This window comes from Haliotis cracherodii, unplaced genomic scaffold, assembly GCF_022045235.1.
Source record: "Haliotis cracherodii isolate W230 unplaced genomic scaffold, xgHalCrac1.p SCAF_9, whole genome shotgun sequence".
Lineage (NCBI taxonomy): Eukaryota > Metazoa > Mollusca > Gastropoda > Lepetellida > Haliotidae > Haliotis > Haliotis cracherodii.
In genome coordinates this window covers 3,873,597-3,893,759 of record NW_027266343.1, presented here as the reverse complement: position 1 = coordinate 3,893,759, position 20,163 = coordinate 3,873,597, and the positions used below count along the sequence as shown (strand labels likewise).

Here is a 20,163-nt window from a genome sequence, read left to right as displayed (position 1 = left end):
TGCTGAGAGAATGGTAAGTACTTGTTAGCATACATATAGCCGCTGACAGAATGGTAAGTACTTGTTAGCAGACAGATAGCCGCTGACAAAATGGTAAGTACTTGTTAGCAGACAGATAGCCGCTGACAGAATGGTAAGTACTTGTTAGCAGATAGATAGTCCCTGACAGAATGGTAAGTACTTGTTAGCTGACAGATAATCCCTGACAGAATGGTAAGGAATTGTTAGCAGACGATGCCTGCTGACAGAATGGTAAGTACTTGTTAGCAGACATATAGCCGCTGACAGAATGGTAAGGACTAGTTAGCTGACTGATAGCCGCTGACAGAATGGTCGAGTCTTATTCTTCTATTCAGTTGCCTAGTGTCTTGTTGCAGAATATAGTTACTTGTGTCAGCTGTCACGGTGTAGCATTTGAATGGAAAGGGCAAAAAGATACCACATGCCTGGAGTCAGGTACACCAATATGGTATACCCATACTTATCACAGTGTATCCTAAAATATAGACTATAAATAAATCTGTGTGAATATAAAGATACACTGAGCATAAAAACAAAACAAATACATGTGAGTCCACTTGTATTCTGGTTATTATTCAAAACTTGTAGTTTACATTTTGCAAAAGTAAGCTCCCCCATTATGGATAAGTCCATTGAAAACGTGCTTATTTGGAATATCATTTTGTACTTATTTTTCTCTTTTGATTGTCACTGGAGTGTCTGACCCAGACTCAATTATTTACGGACCGCAGTCATATTGCTGGAATATTGCTGAGTGGGGCGTTAAACAATAAACAAACAAATACTCAACTGGTGTCTTAAGCTTTTCAGGAATGTTTGGAATTTGTGTTTAAGTGTTTCCATGGCAATTAGTAAGATTTAAGTTCAAAAGAGGGTAGGGATGTTTCCAGAACAAACCATTCAATGTTTCTTAATGAAACTTTGTATACACATCCAATCTCATTAAAATCAGGTCTTAGTTCTTGTTACTGCTTAACAAAGATCTGAGGACATCACATTGCGGGTCATGTCAGAACGACCTTTCATCTGACCAATCAGAGCATCGCTTATCAGATCATGAAAGTGACAGTTGGATTGGTATTTTTGGTCGTGCAACCCAAACAAAAAACACACAGGGTATTCCAAATGACAGTTATGGGCTTTATGTCTGTATTTATACAATCTAGATCATCTATTAGCCAGTCCAGAATATTCTCTTGTTTTGTTTTTAATTTTTTAATTGAGTACCGGGTATATATCAAAATATGTTTCGAAGCGTAGTCACCAGTTTGAAACTTGTGCCGTAAAGCTCGATTAAGCTGCCATCTGACTGGCTATTGTTGACTTCTTGTCAGTCATTCCATTGGTCGGTCCCATTCCGCAATGGGATGTCCTCAGATCTTTGTATAGCGGTTTCGAGAATTAAGATCTGATTTTAATGAGATTCTATACACATCAGGCATGCATTGAACATTGAACTGGTGCCTTATTTATAAATGTTTGAAATTGTAATGTTTTCAATTTCCAAAGCAACAAGTTGGACATTTTCGTAAGAAGGTAGGGATCAGTTTGTGGTATAACTCATAAACTAGTCCTAATTTCTTTGTGAAACGTATACCAATTAGGGATGTGCTGAAATGATGCCCTTTGTTCAATAGGATTACTTGAATTCTTTTTTCCCTGCGTTTTCAAGGCAACAAGTTTGGACAGATTCTGGAGCATAACTCACATAAACTATTCAACTGTTCAACTGTGCATTGACCTGGGACATTTTGCTTTTAAGGTATTATTTTTACTTAATTCTTTCTGCGTTGTTGAGACAATATCAAGTTGGACAGCAACATACATCAATTCAGGAATTGTTTCATGTTTTGACTATTTTGTTATGGAATAATGCAGCAGAGTTAACAACACTCTATGTAATATTGCTATCAAAATTTGATAATCAAATACAAAGCTCAATCTACTGAAAGGTACCATCGCCACCATTCACATCTTTGAATGGTAATAAAAGCATTTAAAAAAATACAGGGAATCATTTTGCTTCGTCATCAATCATAATGTCATAACCTTTCTTGGAATGGTTAAGTAAATGAATTAGTTTTCGAGATTTTATGCACTTATTTAAACCGGAGTGGGATATCAATGACTTTGTCTCCATGTATTTTGGGCATCTCGGTATAAAATAAGATCTGACTAAACATGCAATTACTGTTCTCCTTGATGAAATTGATCAGCATGTAGTTATAATGGTATGTATTCAAGTTATTGTCTCTGGATACCAATCTTAGATTATAATTTTATGTCACAGTTTATGCCAGGTTTCTGGCCTGAAATCTCTTCTCAATGTCCTCAATTTTCTTTCGGAGGATGTCCACCCAATCTTCGTCCTTCTCCACATCCTGGTACCTTGTGGGTGAGTTGTACAACTTGACGACGGCGTCCGTCTTGTCATACCGCAACCCTGCTGCCACCACGGCCTCCTCGAACTTGATTGGGGAGGCTGAGGCCAGACACACTCTCAGCGTGTCATCCGAACTGCTGAAGAAAGAAGTCATATGTTGTCAATTATAGTATTGTCTTGATTATAGTGTGCACCCATGTACACCTCTATCTTGTTTATGCAGTATTTTTAAAAAAAACAACTCTTCGAGTATAATGCATAAAAAGCTACATAAAATCCCTTTAAGGAAGACCATCCTGTGTGTCCTGGGAACAATTTATTTAAGGGTAAAATATGATCACAATTCTTTTTTTCCAGCATTGCTAGGAACAAAATACCTTTCATCAAGCATTGATGGTAAACTATGTGAACTATGATCGACGTAGCAGAAAGATTCCTTTGTAGAACCTGGCCTTTATAGAACCTGATGTACTTAGACAATAAAGGCTGAAGTTTGAAAGGCTGTGGGATTACTCCAGTCCCAACTTTTGCTTCATATTTAGAAAAGGAATGAAATATTCACACTAGTTAACCACTCCTCACACTTGATTTCCATCATTGTACCCATCTATATGAAAGTGCATCCAGTATAACAGTACACATTCCTGCCTGTCACAGGCGTTGTTCTTGTAGTGTAGTTCAGGAACCATTTCCAGTCAGTATCAGCTGTAACAGAATTTCCTATGTACTGGCAGTCTAGTATGGCCCCTGTTCTTACCCCTGTCTACTGTAGTGGCTGTCTAGTGTGGCTCCTGTTCTTAACCCTGTCTACTGTAGTGGTAGTCTAGTGTGGCCCCTGTTCTTACCCTTGTCTACTGTAGTGGTAGTCTAGTGTGGCCCCTGTTCTTACCCTGTCTACTGTAGTGGTAGTCCAGTGTGCACCCTGTTCTTACCCCTGTCTACTGTAGTGGTAGTCAAGTGTGGCCCCTGTTCTTACCCTGTCTACTGTAGTGGTTGTCCAGTGTGGCCCCTGTTCTTACCCTTGTCTACTGTAGTGGTTGTCCAGTGTGGCCCCTGTTTTTACCCTGTCTACTGTAGTGGTAGTCCAGTGTGGCCCCTGTTCTTACCCTTGTCTACTGTAGTGGTAGTCAAGTGTGGCCCCTGTTTTTACCCTGTCTACTGTAGTGGTAGTCCAGTGTGGCCCCTGTTCTTACCCTTGTCTACTGTAGTGGTAGTCAAGTGTGGTCCCTGTTCTTACCCTGTCTACTGTAGTGGTAGTCAAGTGTGGCCCCTGTTCTTACCCCTGTCTACTGTAGTGGTAGTCCAGTGTGGCCCCTGTTCTTACCCCTGTCTACTGTAGTGGTAGTCCAGTGTGGCCCCTGTTCTTACCCTTGTCTACTGTAGTGGTAGTCAAGTGTGGCCCCTGTTCTTACCCTTGTCTACTGTAGTGGTAGTCAAGTGTGGCCCCTGTTCTTACCCCTGTCTACTGTAGTGGTAGTCCAGTGTGGCCCCTGTTCTTACCCCTGTCTACTGTAGTGGTAGTCCAGTGTGGCCCCTGTTCTTACCCTTGTCTACTGTAGTGGTAGTCAAGTGTGGCCCCTGTTCTTACCCTTGTCTACTGTAGTGGTAGTCAAGTGTGGCCCCTGTTCTTACCCTTGTCTACTGTAGTGGTGGTCTAGTGTGGCCCCTGTTCTTACCCCTGTCTACTGTATTGGTGGTCCAGTGTGGCCCCTGTTCTTACCCCTGTCTACTGTAGTGGTTGTCCAGTGTGGCCCCTGTTCTTACCCTTGTCTACTGTAGTGGTTGTCCAGTGTGGCCCCTGTTTTTACCCCTGTCTACTGTAGTGGTAGTCCAGTGTGGCCCCTGTTCTTACCCCTGTCTACTGTAGTGGTTGTCCAGTGTGGCCCCTGTTCTTACCCTTTTCTACGGTAGAGGTAGTCTAGTGTGGCCCCTGTTCTTACCCTTGTCTACTGTAGTGGTAGTCCAGTGTGGCCCCTGTTCTTACCCTTGTCTACTGTAGTGGTAGTCTAGTGTGGTGGCTGAGTGGGGACACACAAGGTAGCTGTTCTCCTCCCAGCATTTCCTCATACTTTTCTTGATCCCCTCGTCCTCCACTACATGGGAGCTGACCACCTCACCAATCTGAAAGCAACATCTCATGAAGTTGCAGAATTACCCCCACCTCCATGACAGGGTCCATGTTTCGCCCTGATTATGATACTTGACTTCAAAGAGCCATTAATGGGCAAGTAAAGTGAAACAAATTAGTGTGTTTGTTCAGAATAACAACAGGGGCCTATAAAATGTTCTAGTTAAAGTGCTGATATCACACGCTTGGTAATTGGATTCCCAAACAAAACTATTTGGGGGCATGGCCTATAGCTACTGGTGCAGCAGTCCGTGTCAAAAGTTTTCCTTGGCTGATATGTAGACTTGTTATGCTTTGCAGCTACATGGATATGCCAGGACGAGGTCAATCTAAAAGTGTTGCTATTTCTGTTAATCCTACAAAAATAACATTGAATACATTGGTGAGAGTGTGAAACAACCTTTGATCTTGACAATGTGAATAATTAAAAGAACAATCAAAGTCTGTGACAAGCTTTTTATGGCAAACATCCTGTTTGGTATAAAACACCATTATCACTCTCCCCCATAATGGGGCACTTTAGAATATGGGGTATTTTATTTTCTGAAATCATGGACAGCAAACAGGATGCACAATATCTACAGCATGGAGAAAGGGACTGCAACTAAAAAAAAAAAAACAAGGAAAAAATAATATTTTGTTAGAATTACCAAAATATCAACAATCATCAGTTCAGCATGTGTTTGATACATATGCAAGGTTAATAATAAAATATGAAACAGTTTCAGGAATCAAATGCTACACATATTTGAGTCTAAGGCTGTTTTGTTGCCTAGGAAACACGAAAATTATTTTTGTCAGAAATACCTAAACATGAAATGTAGGAAAACCCTCAATGATCCACCAGGCAGACTGCGTGCCAACCCCATTGTAGCACATTAAATGCCAGGAACCCATTTTAATCCCAGTATGGGGAATCCCCATAGTGACGGAATTTTTCATTTAGGGGACGATTACAGATACTTGCAACTAAGTTTGCAGGCTTTCCATTATTTGATGAAACCTTTGATAAGAACTATAAGGTGATGTAACTATAGGTTTGTGAAGCCAACTAACTCACTCCCAACTGGTTTAGAACATGCTGGTAACTGTTACTAGTGAGTGAGTGAGTGAGTATGGTTTTACACCGCTTTTAGCAATATTCCAGCAATATCACGGCGGGGGACACCAGAAATGGGCTTCACACATTGTACCCATGTCGGGAATCGAATAACTGTTACTAAAAATACTTACCTTGGCTCTGAGATTCTCCGGGACTTTTGTCATCATTGTCTTCTCAAACTCTGTCATCATGCTGCTAACCATCTCAACATCACCATCAGAGAACATGTGCCAGATTCGCTCCATGTTATATGCCATCTAGAGGTGGGACAAAAGTTGACAATATTCGCTCCATGTTATATGCCATCTAGAGGTGGGACAAAAGTTGACAATATTCACTCCATGTTATATGCCATCTAGAGGTGGGACAAAAGTTGACAATATTCACTCACCAGAACCCATTTATAAAATATTGAGATTTATTCTGTTTTTTTTCTGTTGGGTTCAAATTTGATTCTTTATTCCATACTTCAACACTTCCTCTGCTGATCTGTGTTTTAGTAACTGACTAAAATATTCAACAAGTGAACAAGGAAAAAAGAACCTGTATATCCATGGCAGGAGCTAATGACTGTTTCATCTCCCCAATAGAGTAGTCTCCCTTTACAATAGCACGATCCACTATATCGTTAGTAGTGACACAGCACACCAGCTTCACCGGCAGACCCATCTTCCGGGCTAAACATCCAGCTGAACAAAATTCACATATTAAACAACCATGAATTACTCACACCCTCATCAGATCATTATGAGAAGGTGGGGTCTGTTTTATGCTGCTTTGACCTCTAATTCAGTTACACCATGCAGGGGTGTTCAAATACCAAACTTTCATGCTTGCCCAGGCAAGTAAACTTCAAACCTCTACTAGCCCAGCCTGATTTTCAACTTGCCCTGCTAAATTAGAGAAAAGAATAAAACTTTGATTTTAACAACAAAACAACAGCTAATGGAAGATGCAGAATAGAAAATTGATTAAATTAGCCAGGTACTTCATCAGTTGAAAGACACACAATGTATCTAAGTTTAAAAGTTTACACTGACAATTTTCTTACAAGCCCAAGGGCAACTAAATTATATTTTCCCACTTGCCCGGTGCTTTATTTTGACAGGACAGGCAAGTCGGGCATTGAACATCCCTGCCACGTCTTGTCAGCTTGATGTGGGAGGGAAGCCCGAAGTGATGCAGATCATTAGATGGTTACCACTTTGGTGAAACTCACGAGTCTGGATATGGCACTGACAGACCAAGGATCACAACCTGGGATTCAAACCCACAACGGGCCATCTTCCATCAACAGTGGGCAATCTCCCATCAACAGTCCCTGACGAATTCTGAGGTAAAAGTATCGACATTCTGCAGTAGAAATACTGTGAAAATAACATTACAAAATTCTGTGGTAAATACATTGCCATTTCCCTCTGAAAAATGAATACAAACTCTTTTTTGGAAAACTCGATTTCCAAATTTGAAACGAATTAATTCATTCCACAAACTGTCAATATAAACAGTTATCATGGGAAAAGAAAAACTTAAGCCAATATGCATAGTGTCGCTGATATTTATTTATGGTTATATGTAAACATAGTTCATGTACCAGTAGTCATTATACTGCAAGGTCATTTACAAGTGAGAGTCATTTATTTCAAATTTCATTATATAGCTGGAATTATATTACCGTATTCGATAATAAGCGCCCCGCTCTAATAAGCGCCCACGGTGATATTTGCTAATATTTTGGCTAGTGAACAATCCCAATCTGCACCCCTTCCGATTGATCAATGTACACAAGACTTATTTAATCGTGTATAATACGCACTCGTGTGTTATATGCACCCTTAATTATGAGCAATTAAATTCTGGAAAAATATATCTGTCGTGTATAATACGCAAAGACTTTTCTTTTGTATCATTTCAGGTACATAAATCTAGAAATATACGATCTTTCAACTCTGTTTTTTTCCTACCAAAATTATATTCTAATAAGAGCCCCCTATTTCTAATTTTGAGAGCACCCTTGGTGCTTATTACGTTGAATACGGTATGTATGTTTCAATCACATGTCAAATATTTGGGCATCATTCTAGTCCATAATTTGATAGAAAAATTTGAAAATAATGAAAAGTGTATTGACTGATTACAAGAGGGTTACATTTTCTGCAAATCTTTCCGTGATTGTGAAATCTGCAAATCTTTCCATGATTGCGGAATGGCAGAATTTGTCTGAGACTGCATCAAAAACAGCTTGATGAGGTGTGATGGCAATCCTGTCTAAATGTACGTACAATAAAAAAAGTAAGTAAGTAAGGATAAGAATTTATGGATGAACAACTTCTTTATTACAATTAAGATATAAAGAAGTTGTTCATCCATAAATTCTTATCCTTACTTAGCACTCCAACTTCTAAATGCCTGTCAAAGATCAATAAAAAAAAATTAACAAATATTTTCCAAAGTAATTTCCAATATACTGCCTGGCAAAAGAAAGTACCGTACACACCCTTTTATTTTGATAGTGGCTAAAACAAGGTTATTTGATGCTGATGCATTTGATACTGGCATCATTGGCGATATTTCATGGACCATATCAATGAGGATCTAACAGGTAACTGTTTTCAATCTAGTAACATTTGTAAAGTTTTGAGGAAATCTATTTTTTAAGTGTATTCTTTCTTTAACAGGCAGTTTATTATCAAACAGTCCAGTTGATGAATCTACATCTTATAAATATTCTGATTCAGAAATGTATTTTTATCTTTATTTGCAATTTGACCTACCCTAGATAGTATAACCTATTGTCATTCAAACTCTCACAGTTGTTTCACACTATTAGAATTAGAAAAAAATAATTCTGCCATTCTTCATAGCTTCGGGGTATACTGTAAATCTTAAAATGAATGCATCTCCATCTTGTTACAACTGCTGCTCATAAATTATGTTTGTGTTTATATTCAAGTTGGTATTTCCGCTATCCAAAGTGTGCAGGGAGGCTATCTTATTGTTGATAGTCATTTTGGAGACTTAATTGTGGAGTTTCATTAATGCGAACAAAGACCACTCGCATTTTGCGCATCTTATTCACACTCTCGTTAATTTCACGATTTACAGTATATATACTTACATGTGACATTGCCACAGCCTCCAGTAGGGATCGCTATTTCGACCTCGCTGTCACACGCTGGACACATCTGAAACATACCCACTCACACTTGGTTACAACTGTTCGCAGTGCTAACACTGTCATTAGTTAAGTTGTGGGATTTACAAAATCACTTTACTGCTACAATCACTCCGTGGAACAGGGCCCTGGAATTGACAAGATATAATCAGGATTTAAAATACCCGCCTGCCCGAGAGTCAGAGACGGTCAATTGAGCTGACGGGTGGTCAGTTTTGAAAAGTTGCCCGTCCGATGGTCGGGAGTAAAGTTTCTAAGCTGACAATCCACCAGTTTATTGTCATTTTCAGTGAACTAACATTAAACAGAACTATTCCTATGTTTACCCTTTAGATGATTGATGTTTGTTTGGTTTGTTTGTTTGTTGTTTAACACCGCACTCAGCAATATTCCAGCTATATGCCAGCGGTCTGTAAATAATCGATTCTGGACCAGACAATCCAGTGAGTGACATCATGAGGATCAATCCACGCAATTGTGATACGGTGACATGCATCAACCAAGTCTGTGAGCCTCACCTCCCAACCCAATCCCCTCTTACAACAAGCAATGTTGTCTTTTGGGCAAGCATGGCGTTGCTGAAGATCTATTGTAACACAGAAAACTGGAAATATTTTATCTCATCTAGTGTCTTTGCAAAGTTGCTAGTCCGGTTGTCTGAAATTTTGGGGAATTTTATACACGATATAATATATTTCTTTTTCTAATGTTTAAACATGAGCAAGTCTTTGAGTCATTCTGATCTGGCTTCAAATTCATGCCTGTTCGTACGCTGCCCTAAGTGTAAAAAATGTCGCAGAACTCACAACAGTGCATCTCCTCAGTCTTTAGGATCTGATTGGTCAATAGGGACATAGAAGAGAGTTAACATGTAATAGCCACTGGTAGCGCTATGATCAAGCAAATTTCTACTAGTCGTTATGATACCTTAACTTTTGGGCAGTTTGGCAAGGACTACAGGACTAGTGCCGATTTCTAATGCTGATATCTTATGCCAATATGTTGCTTATCTGGAGTTGTCTGGACGTTATCAGCGATGGACGAGGTCATATGTTAACTGACAACAAACACTGACTGGTTTCTGTCGAATATTAATCATTGTTGGGAATATTAATCATTGTTGGGAACATGGAATACATGTTCATTCTGGGGACAGAGATTTCTTTTCAACATTTAACAATACTTTCAATACTGCACATACCAAAAAATTTGTTTTTCAAAAATGGTTTGCCATCACACCGAACTTGGAAAACACATGTTTATCGACATTGTGAACACAAACGTTATCTGTAATTTTCTAGCTAGCCCTCTCTTTTGACCTCCAACTGTTGTGAGACAGATATGACATCACTTTTGGAGTTCTGACTCTAATGACGTCATGCTGGGATGCCATGATGGATCATCAGACAATGGATGACATCATTCGCTTTTAGCAATATTCCAGCAATATCACCACAGGGGGACACCAGAAATGGGCTTTACACATTGTACCCATGTCAGGAATCGAACACAGGTTTTTTCGGCGTGACGAGCGAATGCCACTAGGCTACCCGACCGCCCCTGTGGTAACTGAACTCACCTGGTCACCAGAGTGAGGAATACAAACTAAATCCAAATTGTGTTATAAATATTGATCAAATTTCATATTTAATGTGATGTATCCATTAGATTTTATGCACATTTTGGACAGAGAAAAAAGAATTTCTGATAGATTTCTGATAGATTTCCCATTTAACATTTTTCAAGCACTCACATTGCAGCACACACTTCCATTGACATACTAGTACCTGTAGATAGGCGTAGAAGTAGTGAGCAACCTGCACCATGATGCGAGCGAAGTTGATGGAGTTGATGGAGCAAAGATTGTGCCTCTTCGCAAATGCTGCATCGGCGAAACACTCTTTAATTGGAACATCTGCATCATCACTGGTTCCATCAGCTGTGGTGGAAAAACAGATCAGCCGATGCATGTCTACAGGAGCAAATGTTTGTTGCTTTGTCAGCACCATTCCCTTGGGTTTCTCCAAAGTGGTGAATATCTGAGACCTCAAACTCACTCACATGTTATGGTTTATATACTGAACCGCAAAAAAAAGGTCCCGCCAAAGTAACATTGCATGATAAGTTGTCATTTAAATATCTGGGTAATTTTTGTCAAAGTTTCTAAAATTCAAAATTACCTTGTCCCCTCAAAAATGTAATTTGATGATAAAGAAACAAAGCAGATGACAATAAAACTGATCGCCCTAACGCATCATGGGAACAGATGACTGACCACATAGTGGAAGACCAAGGGTCACCACCCGACGTCAGGATCGTCAGATTGTGCGACAGCATCTTCAAGGTCGCTTTGTTACTGCTGCGGAAACTGCTCAACAGACTATGGGGACACATCAGCGACACATTAGTGCGGACACCGTGCGTCGACGATTGACGAGCAGACACCTCCAATGTCACAGGCCACTCCGAGGACCCATTATGACACCACGTCATCGCCGGGACCGTCTTCAGTGGTCAACTCAGCACCAGCATTGGCACCACCAGCAGTGGAGAAGAGTCCTCTTCTCTGATGAGAGCTGTTACTGTATCTCAAGAGCAGTTAGCAGAGAGAGAGTCTGGCGACGCCGTGGGGAATGTTATTCGGATGCTTGTGTTGTTGAGAGAGACTCATGGGGTGGGGTGGAATTGGTCTTGCACAGAGGGTCTCTGTGGACTTCCAGAACATCAGTCCAGGGAGAGCAGCTCGGTACATTGATTAAGTCTTGAGACCACACGCCATACCTCATTTGGCACGTTGGCGGAACCACCAGTTTCAGCATGAAAAAGCCCGCGTCCACACTGCGAGAGCAACAAGAGACTCCCTACAGCAAAACAGCATCAGAACCAAGCAGTGGCCTGCCCTCAATCCCGATTTAAATCCCATTGAGCACCTGTGGGACGAGATTCAAAGACGGTTGAATGACGTCCAACCAAGGCCGACAACTGCAATTGAACTGTTCAGGCGTTCCTCAGAGTGTGGGCCCAAGTGCCTATGACCTTCATCAACCGCCTCATCCATTCCATGTATCGACGTTGCACGGCAGTCATCAATGCACATGGTGGACACACGAGATACCGACTTGTGTTGCCATTTTCTCAGAGACTTTAAGAACATTTGAGACTTTAATTTCAACCTTGATGATCAGTTTTGCCAAGTTTCATCTTTTTAATATGTCTGAAAGTATGTTTACAGTGTTTGGACAAATAAGGTTTCTCATATATCTGTCCATGGTGACGTTTCTTTTGCAGTTCAGTATATAAATTAGCAGTTTGTGAATAGCCCCAAAGCATGGAGTGAGTGAGTGAGTGAGTGGTTCCATGCTGGTTTTAGCAATATTCAAGCATTCACGACCAAGTTATGTAAAATCAATGCCTCTGAGTTAGAGACAGTGAATACAGTACCTCGATAAACGTGAACATTATCCTCCATCACTGTGGTCATCTGGAGTTCCTGAACCCTGGACGTTCGGCCACGGGGCAGCAACACAATGATGTCCACCCATGTCATCCCACGCACTGACTCGATGGCTGCACTGCCAGTATCTCCTGATGTTGCTGTAAATAGGTCACTGAGTTAGGTTTACACCACTTTGAACAGTTGGGTCAATATGAGGAGTGAGTGAGGGGAGATGAGTTGGGGTTAATGCCACTTTTGACAGTTGGAACTAATTCCACTTTTAATAGTTGTTATAATGCCACTCTGAACAGTTGGGGTTAATGCCACTGGACAGTACCTTATTGGACGTAATAAGCACCCAGGGCGCTCTCAAAATTAGACGGTGAGATGGTTTGTCTTCCCATAGTCCTACCTTTCAAGATGGTGAGATGGTTTGTCTTCCCATTGTCCTACCTGTCAAAAGGTGAGATGGTTTGTCTTCCCATTGTCCTACCTGTCAAAAGGTGAGATGATTTGTATTCCCATTGTCCTACCTGTCAAAAGGTGAGATGATTTGTCTTCCCATTGTCCAACCTGCCAAGATGGTGAGATAAATTGTCTTCCCATTGTCCCACCTGTAAAAATGGTGAGATGATTTGTCTTCCCATTGTCCTAACAGTCAAAATGCTGAGATGATTTGTCTTGCCATTGTCCTACCAGTCAAAATGGTGTGATGATTTGTCTTTCCATTGTCCTAACAGTCAAAATGGTGAGATGATTTGTCTTCCCATTGTCCTAACAGTCAAAATGGTGAGATGATTTGTCTTCCCATTGTCCTAACAGTCAAAATGGTGTGATGATTTGTCTTTCCATTGTCCTAACAGTCAAAATGGTGAGATGATTTGTCTTGCCATTGTCCTACCTGCCAAGATGGTGAGATAAATTGTCTTCCCATTGTCCTACCAGTCAAAATGGTGAGATGATTTGTCTTGCCATTGTCCTACCAGTCAAAATGGTGAGATGATTTGTCTTCCCACTGTCCTAACAGTCAAAATGGTGAGATGATTTGTCTTCCCATTGTCCTAACAGTCAAAATGGTGTGATGATTTGTCTTCCCATTGTCCCACCTGTAAAAATGGTGAGATGATTTGTCTTCCCATTGTCCTACCTGTCAAGATGGTGAGATGCTTCTTCCGCTTGTTGAGAAAGTAGTCAAGAAATTGTCCGAGACAGGACAACGCCAGATCCTTGAACGCCCAGGTGATCCCATGACACATCTCCATGACATTCAGGCCGCCGGGAAACTTCTTTATTGGAATGATGTCAGGGTGGGAGAACCTGCTGAAGGCCTTGTCAACCAAATCTGAAATAGAGAATGAAATGAAGAATGTCCAATAAAAAATCACTGTTGACATATGAACTAGGGGAAGTCATTAGACATTTTGATTTTACTTACAGTTGCTTTTGTTTGAGTTTCTATTAACTAATTTCAGCACCAACAGAATATCAAGTAGATCAATGTGGAAAGGGAACTTACCCTGTGCCTTACCACACATCAATTAGGAAAATAACAAATTCTTCTTTCTCCCACTAACCCAATGGTATTGGAAAAGAATTATCTTCCAAACAGGTGATAAAAAAAGGTCTTAGCTATATTTACTTACCATTGAGGTCTTCTGATGGAATCTCCTCACCAACAAAGTGTGGAATGACCTTCTTCACCAGCTGTACATAGGAAAGACCTGCCCATGACTGAAGGGTGTCCAGGGAAATCTGGGGGATGGACTCGGGCAGGAGTATCCCTCCATCGGCTGCGTAGCCTGAATACAGGGCGTCTTCAAACGTCAGTCCACGTACACCGCCTCTTGTACTGGCAAACTTCATGTTTTGACTTGAGTGATCAAAGGTTTCTTATTTCTTTCTTATATATTTGGCCAGGTCCTCTGCTTGCTATTATCTATCATGAATGTCTGCAGACAATCTGAGAAATAAGGTACGAAAATGTATCACATATTTGTGACCAGCCATGAGATAGGGGACCTTATGGGTGAAAAAACACATTTTGACTTTTCATTATATTTTAAAACTACAGCATGTTCGGAACACAAAAGTACAATTCACAAGCTTTAATTCATATTATAAACACAGGTATCATCATCCATTCAAAACATGCAGGATAATTCAGTTTCCGGCATTTTAAATTTTTAAATAGTCAATGAATAGATCAAAATAACTTAAACATACAAATATTAAAAAGCAATGACAGTGGTTACCTTCTTGGCTGGTTTCTCATTCTAATTGCACAAAAAAGTAATACCTTACAAAACAATTTTAGGTCTGGACCATTGTGTCTAGTAGAGATCCAACAGGACTAGTAGATTCACCTATGTGCTGGTCCTTTGAACCGCTGTGAGTGAGTGAGCGAGCGAGTATGGTTTATAGCCGCTTAACACAATATTCCAGCAATATCCCGACATGGAGTACCAGAAAGTTGCCTCAAAAATTATACAGTGACTGCTTTGTGCACTGGCACATCGTCCTGATGGAAGAGCACACCTTTTCTGTTTCCCTCTTCCTCTCTTAGACTTAATTTCATCCTATCTTGCAGCAGAATATGCTCAGCTTATTGTATAATGCTACAATTGCAAATATTCTAAATAATTATTCTCTCTTAGTTGTCATTTCTTAAGGGGATGATTTCATTCACACTTTGAGGTGTCTGCGCAATGCGTGATGTAGTAGATCTGAATTCCATAAACCAAAATTTACAGTGAGTGCGGTTTTGTAAGAATTCAAAGTTGTCAAGCTGAAATTGTTGATGCATACATCTTTTATTATTATTTGTTATTTGAATTTGTTACAATTTTTATAAAGCTACATAGGCCTTCCGTATCCCTGTAGATTGGGGTAGTGGGGTAGTATAGTGGTTAAAGCATTCGCTAGTTACCCCAAAGGCCCGGGTTTGATTCCCGACATGGGTACAATGTGTGACGCCCATTTCTGGTGTCCCCAGCCATGATATTGCTGAAACATCGCTAAAATCATCTTCACTCACACACCCTGTATATAGACCACCTTCAGTCACCTGGAATATTGCTGAGTGGGTCGTTAAACAAACAAAAAAATAAACAAATAAAAGATGGTTATACGTTTTGTGTCTGACTGAAAAGGGCCAATGCTGATTCAGCCTGGCACCATACAGCAGCGATTTTCGACGACGCAATGATTGCGAAGCTTCAGTGCAGTTCAAAATGTCAAAGCATGCCAGTAGACATGTAGTCGAGACAGGACAACGATCTAATATGACTGATGTCCCAAATACGTATTAATACTTACATCACAACGTTGCTTTTATAACGGTGAACAAGACGTACTTCATGGGGCTGCCCCACAGGCCCCTGAAGCAGGATAGTGATATAACTGAAACAGTGGACCCATATATATCTATTTATATATATGGGTCCACTGTTTCAGTTATATCACTAACCTGCTTCAGGGGCCTGTGGGCTGCCCAGAGACCATATCGGTAGGCCTATATAGTCTCTGGGCTGACAAAATAGTGAGTGACAGTACGTGTCAACCCTGCATTCGTGCGTGGCTGCACTATACTTAATGTTCTTACCGTTTAGATGCACACTATACCCGTGTCCACATCCTCTGCTCACACATATTCAGACATTCGAAATGATAAGGAAAGGTTATTTAGTTGACCCGGGCCGAAAAGCTTAAAAGACAAAATGGCAAATTGTGTCCACATCAAAACGGCCCGAGGAAACTGTAAAAAATCAAACCATTAAAACTGACGTAATGGTAAGATAGAATGGTATGTCCGCAACGAATTAGAGTGAGTGAATGTGGTTTTACGCCGCTTTTAGCACTAGGCTACCCGACCGCCCCTCAACGAATTAAAAATATTACACATAGTAAGCCGATACCTTTGGTGGCCGGGAGGGGACATCGCTTTCTCGCTCTCTCGCTCTATAGCTTTCTCGCTTTCTCGCTCTATCGCTTTCTGGCTTTATCGCTTTCTCGCTCTATCGCTTCCTCTAATGATTAACCATAGTCATATGAAAGAATCGGGCGTTCTTTAACTTCTTTTGAATTGTGTGTACTGTAAATCTGGAAATTAACGTTAGAGTTAATTATACATGCAAAAATATTGGAGTAGACTTATATAATTACCGTATTCGACGTAATAAGCGCCCAGTGCGCTCTAAAAATTACAATATTATTTTGGTGAAAACAAAGTTGAGTTGAAAGATAAATGTCGTGGGTTATGCTGACAGCCTGAAATGTTTATGTACGACAGATATATGTTTCCAGAATTTAATTGCCCATGATTAAGGGTGCCTGTAATGCACGAGTGCGTATGAGGACTTCCACTTTGATATAAGCGATGTTTTTAGGAAAAACACTATTGTTTTTTAGGAAGTACGTACTACTCAGTGCTAATGGGTAGTGTTATTTGCTATTTGTTTTGATAACTTGGCCTGGGGGCGGGGGATCCAATAGCTAAATAGTGCCATAAATCAATCAAATATTATTTTTTTACGCAGAAATACGTGGATTGTTATAAAAGCACCTATGTCTGTACTGTTAAATTATGTTCAAGTAGATAGTGAGAAAATTTCAACATTCCGTCCATATGTATAATTTGAAATGTGACTGGAAAAATCTCAGCTGTCTTTTATGATTAAAACCCACATCAGCCCCCGCCCATTGAGGTCAGGTTTAACAATTCATTAATGTTGTTTAACGTATATACTTTTTATTGTAAAGAAACACATAACACATGCGATCCATATAGTGACCAAGAGGGAATATTGCTTTACCGCTAGAAAGCAATTGAGCGAGAAAGCGCGATGTCCCCTCTCGGCCACCATAGATACCAGTAATAGATTATTGAGAAATACAATTTTTGATTCACCAGAGACCAAAGCTAGTACGCTTGTGGTTTTGGTTTGTGCCAGCGTTGCGGAAACAAAATTAATTCACAGGATCCACCTTTCACAGAGAGGTGATGTCAGTGCATTAATTGTTGCAGATGACTGAATATGTCATTCATTGTTCGTGACAATTATTATGTGACGTACGTTCCAGCAATTAATTTTTACTGAACCTGTGTATGTTTTTTTCTGATTGTCTGGATCACACAAAAATCGGAACACATGCTGTAATTTCCAGATGCAGTTCTAAGTACGGTATCTCAAGACAAGATTACTGTAGCTCACCTGAGCCCCTCAAAGATCCGGGTTAGAATTGCTTTTTTCAGCAACCCATTCATGCTTGTAAGAGGCGGCTACTTACGGGAACAGGTGCATGTCAGGCACGCTGGCTTTGTTGATGCATTGGAGGGTGGTCGAGTTCCGGTTCGGGTTCGATTCCGAATATATATATACCCCCTATATAAAAATTCTCTTCTTATAATTAAGGGGTATATATGTTTATTTACTGACCATTAACGAGTTCCTGTGATCGATACCCGATTATTTACAGATCACCGTCATATCGATATAGCTGGAGTGAATTGCTGAGTGATGTATCTTGTAAATTTTCCCAAAGCCGTGTTACTACCGTGAACAATCTCCGGCAAGTGCAACTCGTACCACGCTGCGCGAATCATAATAATCGATCGAAGCACGTGGCACCAATCTTGCAGAAGCTTCACTGTCTTCCTATATAACAAGGCATCAGGCAAAATTATGACCCTCACTTATGCAGCAATAGATGAAACTGAATCCCCAAGCTACATAAAAAAAATATAACCTTTGGATGATGCAATCTCTTCCCTGGAATATATTTTGTGAGCACTCCTAAAATACCCATGTTAGCCCCCATATCCCTACAAGCATAATACATGTAAGGGGAGACCACTCTGCAATAGAGGAGTCTTACAAGGCCAGCCATGTGCCCTCATTTCTAGACATTACACGACCACCCGACTCACAGCTAGGAGGCCTGGACACATATCGACGACAGAGCGTTTTCTGCTGTTGTCCATACTCTCTGGAACTACCAGGATACTTAAAATATATCATAAGTTCATACCTTCCGTAAACAGCTGAAAATCTAGATGTTCCTAGAAATCAACTTCCCGTAGACAACTACATGGACGCATCAAGTAGAAAACTGGTCCAACGACCACCAGTACCGCAACACTGCTATTGTGCTAGCTCACTGAGCTACCATGTCGTACCTTAAAATAGATACCCTACTCAGACAGTTTACTGACTCCGAGTCGCCCAGTGCTTGTTTTATCCCAGGATAACAAGTACCATCTTTTAACGTCGTTTTTTGTATGACGTGACCAGGGGGTCGAACCACTCACTTTCTTCACCATGGGTAGACGCTCTATCCACTAGACCACGAAGGCGCTCAAAACATCAAAATGCATATACTGCGGGAATGTCACGTGTTTATTATTGGGATAGATTGAATAGTTCAATACCGATCGGTACAGAGGCGGATCCAGGATTTTGAAAAAGTGGAGGTGCACATAATACTAAGTGCATACATAATATACCCTTTGCCGAGTGCGCAGTTAACATGTAGGGTCTGAAAAAAAGGGGCGCCATCATGCATTGCAGCCATGACAACAGAATTGTACACATGTGCATTCTCCTGGCGGACATGTGCATTAGCCTTGACTCTCTGGCGTAGTTGCCTAAACAGATATGCATAATAGCGGCCTTTAACGGTATGACCTTTCAGGAGGTAGTCCACTTTTGAATAGCATTTTTGTTTTTGGAATATCAGAAGCGCCAGCTGGTTGAACAGACTTTGCTTCCTTTTTAGGATGAGACGTTAGATGTTTCCACTTCTTTTGACTGTTGTTTAGTCTCTGGCTGATAGTCGTGAACTCAGGACTGATCCATATACAGTAAACTACGGTTATAACGAACACGCTTATAACGAACTACGGTTATAACGAACTAAAATTAGTAGTCCCTTTGAGTTAGTTATAACCGTAGTTTAATGTAGTACAATTAAATCGCTCAACAAAATAAGCTGGGTCTGCTTCAAAATAACGTAAATTTTCATGAGAAATGGTAAAACAGGAGCCTTTCTGGTTGTTTTCTTCAACAGAAAATATCTAAATTCACTTTAATGCATGAAGTATGCTGCCTGGTTGTGTATTTGGCACAACTGCAGGCTGTACGCATGGAATTTATTGAAGTTAATATACATGCATGCCTAGTGTAAGAATGTATCCTACATCCTTCGTAGTTAGGCGCGGGACTATTCAGCCACCACCAATAGGTTTATCAAACTTCCGCAATGGAGATGACGAAGCTGTTCTTTTCCGCAAAAAGTTTAGAAGGCGGCTAATCCTGGCTGGTGGTTTCAAATGGAAGCTGACTGATCGGATCAGTGCCGTTGTATCTTGCTCAAGTTCATCCAACATTCTTGAACATAAACGTTCAAAACAATTACCTTGTGAACTGACCGCGAGCAGAATGTACCACTCAAGTATACGTCCTAGCTGAGGTTAAATTGCATCTTGCTCGCTTCATGCATATGTATATATACATACCCAAGGGCGGATCCAGCATTTTTAAAAGGAAGCGGTCCAAAATATTAAAGCCCTCTCTCAGATAAGTTTACTGCCTACAACATACTACATTTTGTTTTCAAAAGTGTGTGGGGTGGGCGGTCCCCCTGCCCCCTCTGGAAACGCCTGTGATGTATATGTCTGAGCTGAAAACGCTCAACGCAAACGCTGATCCAACCCCACCCATAAAGAGCAAGCAGACGATTGTTTTGACTGGGATCCTGTCTACCTAAACAAGTAAAAGCGATGCGCTTGCTGCGCGAAGCATAAGTGGGACCAGTTTAACTATTATTATTTGGCGACAGAACTTTCTGCAAGAGTTGCAACCTTGAGACGATAATGCTGGCGACATGCATAAAAATTGAGTCCTCCACCCCCTATTCCTAG

At 40.7% G+C, this 20,163-nt stretch overlaps 1 protein-coding gene across 3 annotated transcripts; it reads right to left on the bottom strand.

Annotated features, from left to right (window-relative positions):
- Window positions 1-1,421: 1,421 nt before the first annotated feature.
- LOC139452310 (threonine synthase-like 2) lies at window positions 1,422-16,216 on the bottom strand. 3 transcript variants are annotated; one of them, XM_071233740.1, is made up of 10 exons: window positions 16,160-16,216; window positions 13,889-14,205; window positions 13,393-13,587; window positions 12,251-12,403; window positions 10,597-10,748; window positions 8,753-8,819; window positions 6,178-6,323; window positions 5,766-5,891; window positions 4,389-4,525; window positions 1,422-2,541 (listed from the first exon to the last, which is right to left on the bottom strand). In XM_071233740.1, the coding sequence occupies exons 2-10, from the start codon at window positions 14,106-14,108 to the stop codon at window positions 2,313-2,315; spliced, it is 1,425 nt and encodes a 474-aa protein (XP_071089841.1). In that variant the 5' UTR covers window positions 14,109-14,205; window positions 16,160-16,216; the 3' UTR covers window positions 1,422-2,312. The 3 variants fall into 3 exon arrangements, with proteins under 3 accessions (XP_071089841.1, XP_071089839.1, XP_071089840.1); XM_071233738.1 differs by lacking the exon at window positions 16,160-16,216 and adding an exon at window positions 15,847-15,928; XM_071233739.1 differs by lacking the exon at window positions 16,160-16,216 and adding an exon at window positions 15,561-15,612.
- Window positions 16,217-20,163: the final 3,947 nt, after the last annotated feature.